The sequence below is a fragment of the Merops nubicus genome, unplaced genomic scaffold (genome assembly GCF_000691845.1).
Source record: "Merops nubicus isolate BGI_N331 unplaced genomic scaffold, ASM69184v1 scaffold4088, whole genome shotgun sequence".
NCBI classification, from domain to species: Eukaryota; Metazoa; Chordata; class Aves; order Coraciiformes; family Meropidae; genus Merops; species Merops nubicus.
In genome coordinates this window covers 257-9,665 of record NW_008627560.1, presented here as the reverse complement: position 1 = coordinate 9,665, position 9,409 = coordinate 257, and the positions used below count along the sequence as shown (strand labels likewise).

At 49.3% G+C, this 9,409-nt stretch overlaps 1 protein-coding gene across 1 annotated transcript; it reads left to right on the top strand.

Moving 5' to 3' along the window:
- Positions 1-553: 553 nt before the first annotated feature.
- LOC103778732 (protein scribble homolog) lies at positions 554-9,149 on the top strand. Its single transcript, XM_008946337.1, has 5 exons — positions 554-688; positions 1,074-1,111; positions 1,974-2,048; positions 5,833-5,884; positions 8,904-9,149. Exons 1-5 carry the CDS (start codon positions 586-588, stop codon positions 9,062-9,064), a joined length of 429 nt encoding a protein of 142 aa, XP_008944585.1. The 5' UTR covers positions 554-585; the 3' UTR covers positions 9,065-9,149.
- Positions 9,150-9,409: the final 260 nt, after the last annotated feature.

The following is a 9,409-nucleotide window of genomic DNA, read 5'->3' as shown; positions in this document are numbered from 1 at the left end:
AGCGGTCACTGCTCTCATTTCCCTGGGGTCCCACAGACTACTGGCAGTTGTCCCATTGAGGATGGGGGGGTGCTGGGTCTGTTTGGTCGGGGAGCAGACATTCCTGTGGGTTGAGCCCACTTTTTTGTAGCTCTTTCATAATCTCCTGATGGCAGAAGAGGGTTCAGGTGCAACACACTGAGAGCACAGAGGAGAGTAAAGCCCCGAGAGCTGATCATACTCATTTGAGCCCCTGCAGTTCCTGTCCCAGTGTATACGGCTCCTCTGGAAGGGCTGCAGCTTCTCAGTGTGTTTCTGCTTAGCTCCAGGCTCTGTTCAACACATGTGATGGCACGTGTGTCGCAGGGTGACAGCAAACCAAGCCGCTCTCCTGTCCTGCTCTGAGAGTCCTACAGGCTCTCAGGGAATCCAGGGTGCTTCTTTTCACCTCCCTGTGCTCAGCCTGGTGCTGCCTGTGGTCTGACTGCTGGGCACAGAAGGTGGCTTTGTCTCTCACTGAGGAGGCCGTATCTGATGTCTCTTTCTCCTCCCCCTTATTTCTGAGGCAGGATGAAATCGCTTGAACAGGATGCTCTTAAAGCCCAGATGGTTATTGCCAAGTCCAAGGAGGGGAAGAAGCGCAGCACTCTGGAGCAGCTGGCAGAGTCACCTTCGCCTGTGCCCACCCCGTCACCGACACCGCTGGAAGGTACTGTAGCTGTCTCTAGCTCTGAGAAAAAACATTAATCCTTCTCTAGCTTGACTTGCTTGAAAACAGACCTGTTGAGAGCAATTTTCTCCTTCAGCCTGGACTGTGGAAGGTTCTTTGGGGCTTACGATGTCTCTCACCATAGGGCATGGGCCTGATCTGTAGAAAACATGAGAGAACACCTGAGGTATGGTTCTATGGAACCAGAGCAGGAACAAAACCCAGGATCGTGACTCTTTAAGAAAATGGGAAGGAGGCATTTGTCCTGAGAAGGCAGCATCTCTCCTGGGTCTGTCCCAGTAGCCGCTGCTGGTGGGAGGGCGGGCTCGGGAGCGGGGCCGTGGGCGGCCGTGCGCTAACCGGTGTGTTCTGGCCTCTCTTGCAGACTGCAGCCCCAGAGGCGTCACCTCGCCGGGAAGGCTGGTAGGACATGCTTCTGCCTGCTCCTCTTATCTCGCTGGTAACCCTGGGACTTCCCCCTTACTCAGCTTTGGTGTGGACTGTGCATCTGGGCCATGGGTCCCTACTGAGATTCTTAAGCCAGGTCTGGCTGCATGATGCACAGAGCTGTGAAGAGGGCACAGTGGCCAGAGCTCTGCCATACCCAGTGCTAGAGGCATCCCCCTTCTTTTGCAGCTATGATGTAACCATCTGATTTCTGTTTCCCTGTTTTATTATTTCATCCTTTCCCTGGTTCTTCATTGCCATGTTCAGAAAGCCTTTTGCTTCAGAGACTTTGGGCCCTTGTTTCCTCAAAAGCACAAAACAAAACCTCAGCTGAAATCAGCATTTTTCTTCTTCTAAGCACTGTATAAATGCAACAAGCCATTGTTGCAGAGAACAAACAAAAATTATTAAGACAGATGAACAGAAGAGTGGGAGCAGCTGCACAGAGAGGGGACCTGGTATTGCCCAAGGTCACTCAATAGAACCGACTGATTGAAATCCTGACTGTGCTACACCCCTCAGGAATCTGGCCATGACTTTTCCCATAAAAACAGGTTTCCTATGTAACTTGGTGTGCACATGCATTTTACTGGAGCACGTAATGTTTTCTCTGCAACTTGGACCCCCTGTCCTGACCCCAGAGCAGCTAAAAAGCCAATGTCCTGGAGATGCCTTGTTTCCAGAGGCTATATCCAGGCACTCTTGGTACCTGCTGAAAATGACGTGCTGCTTCTGCTTATATCTCTGCATGGATTGCTGAGCTTGCTGCTGGTTTTCCGTCCATTTCTCTCCTCTTACTCTCTCTTCTCTGTTTCTTCTCTTTTGCTGTCCCTTCTAGTCCATGTCTGAAAAGAAGTTTGACTACCGGGAATTTGCTGCTATTCCTTCCTCCAAACCTGTTTACGAAATCCAGGTATAAAACTGCATGCTGAACCATTATTAGGTGGGCTAGGTCTTGATTTGGTGGACACTGATTTGAGGCAGTCCTCTTCAAAGGTCCTGTCTGTGTGGGAGGCAGTGATGACCAACCAGGCTGTGTAACTGAGGGTTTATTGGAGACCTTAGCAAGTGAAATTGTGAAAAAGTTTGTCCAGATATTTTTAAAAATAATGACAAAAGCAGCTATATCTTCACCTTAATTGATTCCAGATTATTTTTAAGTGAAAGATGAGAACTAAAAGGGGAAAAAGAATACCTATAGAAATGATTGCCAGCGAACTGGAGCAGATGTTCACTTTGAACTGGAATGTATCAGGCATCCTGCCCAAGAAGCAGCTCTGGTGACAGTTCTCAGATATTCTAACTCTGCTTTAGATGAACTCTGAAGTAATTGTGTGGTAAGAGAACACCAAGTTTTGAGGGTGAGCTCCATGGCAAGGTTCTTCTCCTTCCTAAAAGAACTTAATTTCATTTAAGCTGGTTTGTGATAGAACTACAGAACACCTGAGTTTGGAAGGACATCTGGAGGTCATCTTGCCTGACCCGTCTCCTCCAGCAGGGCCACCTAGAACCAGTTGCCCAGGCCTGTGAGCTGCCTTTCTCGTGCTGTCTGGGTCAGCCATGAGCTGGTGTGTTTGACAGCTGAGTTGAGCACATACTCTATGTCGGTAATTTATTCTTTTTTACGCTTCTTTTTTTAGTTTTTACTTTTATAGAGAGACAGTGAAGCCAATACCTGCAGTTATGTTTGTGTTGTACCTAGCAAGTACTGACATGTTGGGCTTTGACTTGCTGTCCTGACACACAGAGCCCAGACCCAAGGTGTGATCCCCAAAGCCAGGCTGACTTCAGCAGAGTTGCAGTTTGAGGATTCTCAGGCAGTTAAATGTTACTTGATGCATTTTCTGGGCTGACTCCTTTCACTGGTGGCACTGCTCAGCCCTTGGTAGTCACTCATCTCTAAGAATCCTTTCTCTTTTGGGTGTGCATGTGTCCAGATGCCGTACCAGGTGAGTTAGAGGGCTGGCCACTGGAGCCCCAGCAGCAGCTCCAGACTACCTGAGTTTCCCCAAGCCTCTTTTGAGGCCATGGTGCAGCACTGGGTCTCCAGGCAGCTGAGAAGCTGCCTCCAAAGAAGGCTACACCTCTAAATCGTCAGGCAGTTCCTCTGGACCTCTCAGCAGTGCAGTAATTAAGAAGTTATATTTCTTCCTGGCCGTAGTCACCCAGCCACGTCACTGACGTCGGGCCAGCGCAGTGGATCTCCTGGCCCGTGTTCCTCCGCAGCACCTGCCCAAGTCATCACAGCCCCAGGCTCTGCTCCTCGCTCTTCCTGAGGAGCCTGACTTCTGTCATACCTTTGCTTTGTTTCTAAAGCACTAAATGGGCTGAGATCATCTCCCCCTCTTTCCTGCCCCCTCCAGTTCTGCTGCATGCACAAACTAGGCAGTTTTGTGTGGAAACGAGGCGCTCTCGCCCTTTCGCAACTGCCAACCTTCCCTAGTGCTCTCCGTGGAAGTGTACAGAGCTGACATCCTTTGTCCTGCAACTGAATTAAAATGAAGCTGTGCTTCACTTGTGCTCTGGAGCTGAGCAACAAGACCCCTAAAAGATTTATCATAGAATCGTTTTGGTTGGAAGAGACCTTTAAGATCATCAAGTCCAACCATTAATCCAGCACTGCCAGGGCACCACTAAACCATGTCCCTAGGTGCCACGTCTGCACGTCTGCTAACTACCTCCAGGGATGGTGACTCAATCACGTCCCTGGGCAGCATCCCCCCCCCTGGCCAGCCATTCAGTACCTCAGCCTTCTCCTCCTCCTTGGTCACTATACTTCCCCCCACATCCAATAAAAGATGGAGATTCTTCTTAGTCCTCTTTTTGCTATTAGCATATTTATAGAAACATTTTGTATCATCTTTTATGGCAGTACCCAGATTAAGTTCAAGTTGGGTTTTGCCCCTTCTAATTTTCTCCCTGCATAGCCTCACAAAATCTTTGTAGTCTTCTTGAGTGACCTGCCCCTTCTTCCATAGGCCATAGACTTTCCTTTTCTTCCTCAGTTCCATCTAAAGCTCTGTTTAGTCAGGTTGGTCTTCTTTCCCATCAGCTTGTTCCTGTGCCTTAAAGATATTTCCCTCAAGGAACGTCCAGCCTTCCCTTCGCCCTTCACGACTGCCTCCCGAGGGACTCTTGTCAACCAGTCTCCTAAACAGGTCAAACTCTGTCCTTCAGAAGTCCAAACTGCAGTTCTCATGATCCCCCTCTTTACTTCCCCCAAGAATTGAAAACTCTACCATTCCATGACTGCTATGCCCTGGATGGACTCCAACCTTCACGTCACCCACAGGTCTTTCTGTGTGAGCAACAGGTCTAGCAGGGAGCCTTCCTTAGGTGGCTTTCTCACCAGCTGTTCCAGGAAGTTTTCTTCCACACACTCCAGGAACCTTTTAGACTGTTTCCTCTCTGTTGCATTTTATTTCCAGCACACATATAGTAAGTTGAAGTCCCTTACGAGAACAGGTGGCAGTGGCTGTGAGACTTCTCCCTGCTGCTTTCAGAATTTCCATCAGTAGTCAGAACTTTCAGATAAGTTTGGCATTACTAATCTTCCTGAATACTGCATTCTTCTGAAGCCCTGTCCTTACATTTGTGTTGCTCAGAGAAGCACAGAGCTCAGCCTACGTATTGTGTACAAACCTCAAAAGAGCAGCAGAAGTAACAAGTGCAGCCCCTTTTGCGGGAAGCAGAACACCTCAGGAGAGTACTTTAGCCTTTCTGGCCTTTGAAGAAACTTATCTAGCTACATTAAATTCCATATTTCAGCAAAATGAGTAGGGCTTGGGATATTGATGCCTGGCCCCAGACTAGTGCTGCTTTTCAAGCCACCTGAAGTTCATGACCATGAGCAAAGTTGTTTTCTCATGGAGATGTCACTTTGGTCTGAAGAGCTACAGACAGCTCTGGTTGTTGGAATGGTCTTCATTTTGTGGAGCCATTTCTCCAGAGCTGTCTCTGCTGTCTGTTGGGATGTAACTGCTTCCTGTCCCACCGCAGTTCTCCAGACACCTGAATATAGAGGAGGAGGTTGATTTTGCATGAGGAGCTAGGCCTGGGAACAGTGCAGAATTAGGATCCAGGACTCTCAAGGAAATGCAGCTCATGTCTTTTCTCACCTCCCATTTTTCTACTCATTTGCTGTAGTCTTTCTGCCTTTCACGTCACTTCCTGTCTTCTCCTCCCTGCACACCTCATCCTGCAGCTCAGACAATGGGCTGCTTGACTTCAGCATAGAGGATTTGTGTTGTCATCATGTGCCATCACTGGGATCATGCCCCGGCTGCTCTTTGACAGCACGTTGGAGAGCAGAAGGTTCTCCATGGTGCAGGGGTTCTCAACCTTTCCTTCACCACAACCCCCTTTAAATACCTGCTGTGGACCACCAAGACTTAATTCAAATTTTAAAGGACTAGACTGAGTCAAATATTTACTTCCATTTCAATTTTTTTTTTTCAGTTTCAAATTCATAGAGGGGAGGGGACTGTGGGAAAAAGAGGCGAGTGCTTGCCCCAGGCTGGACACTCCCCTCCTCTGCTTTGAGCCTTCACAGACCCCCTGTGGTGACACCACAGCCCCTCAGGGGTCTGCAGACCACAGGCTGAGAACCACTGCTGGTGTGTTGGAAGGCTGGAGGCGGGCAGGTACCGGCACTAGTGTGACCGAGGCGGGTGCTCATGGCTTCTCTTCTCTCCTAGTCTCCTGATGCAGCTGATGACCTCAGACACGTCGATGACAGAAATAACTCAGGTAAGCTCATGACCAAAGGAATTATCTTTGTACTACTTACTTCCCACTACAGTTCCATAGGGTTCCCCTTTGCCTGCTTGTGGAATCAGCCCTGAGAACTTCATCTTCTTGCTGCTTGAAGCAGTGTTCTGTTTTGTCTGTTCTAGAATGAAACCTCCAAACTCACCACGTTCAGTTTTGGGTAGGATATTTGCATTGTGCTTTAGCGGTGGCTCGTTTGCTGCGAATGGTGTGTAACAAGCATGCCTCATTTTCTTCTGGTTTTGTGTTCTGGAGTGAAGAGTGGTAGTAGAATGTGGGTGGGGAGTTTTGGCCTCTGTCACGTGCTGTAAGTGGATAATGTCTGTTGTTCAGGGTCTGCTTTGTGCCCCTTTTGCTAGAGCAAAGAATCTTGTTGCCTGCAGCAGGCAGCTGCAAATGAATTCATCTTGGTTTAAGACCTGAGAGCATTTGGGTGCCTGAGTGCCCTGGTGACTCCATGTCTACACCTATGGATCCGTGTGCACGGTCACTAAACACACAGTCAAATTTAATGAGCTGTGACTGCTGCTTCTCCTCACGCTGTCCTAGCTATGGGACGTCTTTCTGTCCCCAGCTCTAAACTAAGTCAGCAGAAGGTTCTCACTAGTCTAGTATTGTCTGATGCAAGCTACTGGGAGTTCCAAGAAAAAAGCATAAAAGAAAAAAAGCATAAAGTGATTCCTTCTAGAATACTGTTCCAGGCTACATTCATCTGTGGTTTAGCACTAAACCAGAGACCTTTAATTTTAGGGTGGATTCCAGTCACCTCTGTAAAATTCTAATGCCCTTTTTTGTAGTTGAGTTTCATTTGACTGCCCTGACACACAAATTGATAGTCAGCAGTTTCTCTCAATAACATCTTCATCAGTTCTACCCCTTCTCATTAGCTACCAAGTACTGACCCTAGTACAGATGGCTGCTCTATGTTATGGTACCAGCCAGTATCTTCCTGCACTTTTTCTGAGTTTTAACTACTTTTTCTCCACTAAAAGGTGTGCCACCTTATCCCATGGCAGCTCGTTTTCATTAAGAGCTTTGGCTGAGGAACAATCAAACATATTTTTATAAGTTCAGTATACTGTGTTGAGGTCACTTAACTTGCATGTTTAATGGCTGCTTTGGCAAATTCTAGTCTAACAGTGTCTACAAGGAATGACTTCCCTCTGAGCCACATTGATTTCCTCCACACTCCACCCTCCTCTGGATTTTTATCTGCATGTGCCCGTGCCTTTTATCTACAGCTGTTTGCCTTGTTTGGAAGTCAGTCACCTGCTTACCAGTCCCAGCATCCTTTCAAGAGGTCAGATTTGTCACCTACATTTATTTAGGCCTGGGTTTTCAAACAGCAGGTTAATCACCGCACCCGGGTGCGGTGGGGCTGGAAGGGACCCCTGGGGATCACTCCATCCCACCCCTGCCCAGCAGCTCACCCACAGCAGGGTGCCCAGGATGGGCTCCAGGCAGGTTTGGGATCTCTCCAGAGCAGGAGACTCCACAGCCTCTCTGGGCAGCTGCTCCAGGCTCGGGCACCTCACACCAAAGAAGTTTCTCCTCCTGCTCAGGTGGCACCTCCTGGGTTCCAGTTGGTGCCCGTTGCCCCTTCTCCTGTGGCTGGGCACCACGGAGCAGAGTCTGGCCCCAGCCTCTTGCCCCCCGGGGCCCTTGAGCTCTTGCTCAGCACTGCTCAGATCCCCTCTGAGGCTTCTCCTCTCCAGCTCAGCAGCCCCAGGGCTCTCAGCCTGGCCTGGCACAGAGCTGCTCCAGCCCCTCAGCAGCTCCACAGCCTCCCCTGGACTCTCCCCAGTGGTTCCCTGATGCTATGGTGAATGGTTCAGGAAGGATTCTGAATTAAAACAATCCTTACACTCAAGTACTGTAGCAAGGGGGATATTGCATCCTGGAGCTGGGCTCTAGAACAGAGAGCAGGCCACTTTATGCAGCTCAGCAGACTGTGTGCTTCTGATCCAGCACATTTTCATGGATTCTTCTCTGCTACATTTGAAGCTTCCCAGGAGCTACTTTGCACTTGAATGTAAAAATCTGTGGTTTTGAGGATCTTTTTACACAATTAATTACCAAATTACCACAGAGGGCAGACGTTCTAGGTGTATGTCAAAGCACATCAGAGAAGCTCTACCAGCTCCTTTCAGGAGGGTAAGGAGACATGGTAATAGCAGTACTTTAGATGCAGAACACATCCTACAAGGCCTGAGACCAAGTTATTTGAGAGTCTGTCCTGCCAGAATATCTTTCCTGGCGAGTTCCTTTGAAGGGATCCAGGTCACTGTCTGAATTTACAGAGAGGACTTAGTCGTGTAACTTCAACATGAAGCAAGGGCAGAATGCTCACAGCTCTCCCCAGCTGTGTCGTGCCACGCTGCAGTCACACCGTGTTCTGATACTGAGCCACTGAGATGCTTGGAGCACCTGAATCCTTGCAGTATACTTTATTTTTCCTAAGGCTTGGCACGTCAAATAATTTTCAGTGAGTCACGGGCATTCTCACCTGTGACTCCCTTCCTGGAATCCACAGTACATCATAGAATCATGGAATTGTTTTTGTTGGAAAAGACCTTTAAGCTCAACAAGTCCAACCGTTGCCCCAGCAAGGCCAGGTCCCCACTGACCATGTCCCTCAGCACCACATCTCCACGGCTTGGGAACACACCTCCAGGGGTGGGGACTCCACCACTGCCCTGGGCAGCCTGGGCCACACGCTGACAACCCTTTCATTGAAGAAGTGTTTCCTGATGTCCAACCACCAAAACTTCCCTAGTGCAACTTCAGGCCATTTCCTCTTGTCCTAGTAGTAGGCAGTACGTGAGCTACAGATCACCTAAAAGTTTGAGGCATGGGATTACTGTAAATCAATTGCTAAGACTTCAGTGCTGTCTAAAATTCAGCACCTGGGTCTACCCTTCTGTTCACATTAAGTGTATCAGCTTGATACTTAGCCCAGTGCTTTCTCTTAAAACCTGAACTCTTCTTGTCTACACAGTTCCCCAGGAGCAGGATGGGCAGCCAGGGGAAGAGGAAATGTTAGTAACGCGTGATTCATCAACACCCACTCCGTCAGCACTGGAAGAAATGGCCCTGTACAGCAGCAGGCGCAAGCTCCGCCACGGCCGGCGCAGCCTGGAGGCTGCCGTCCCTACGTAGGAGACCTGACGCGCCTGGGCGATGGCGTAGCCCAGCACGGGGCTTCGGGGCTGCCTGTGCTCCAGGGACAGCACTGCACTGCCCACACTGCTGCCTCCTGGGCTCTGGATGGGAACTGAGCGCCCCGGGGAGCATTGTGGTCAACTGACTTCCTTTAAGGCTGTGAACCGCCCTCGTTTCTCACCCAGCAACGCACTGGGGCCTGTCCTAAACCAGACGGGACAACACTAGACTTACTGATGGCAAATGGAGAGGAGGTGTGGGTAGGACAGTGGGCAGCTTGTTAGCCTGTAAATATTGTGTGTGGGGGAAGGGTAGGACAGGGAGAACTTAGGAGTGTGAGAG

Coding starts and splice junctions, on each gene's coding strand:
- LOC103778732 (XM_008946337.1), top strand. CDS start 586: ATGGTTATTGCCAAGTCCAAGGAGGGGAAGAAGCGCAGCACTCTGGAG. Junction 1,112..1,973: donor TCACCTCGCCGGGAAGGCTG/GTAGGACATGCT, acceptor TGTCCCTTCTAG/TCCATGTCTGAAAAGAAGTT. Junction 2,049..5,832: donor AACCTGTTTACGAAATCCAG/GTATAAAACTGC, acceptor CTTCTCTCCTAG/TCTCCTGATGCAGCTGATGA.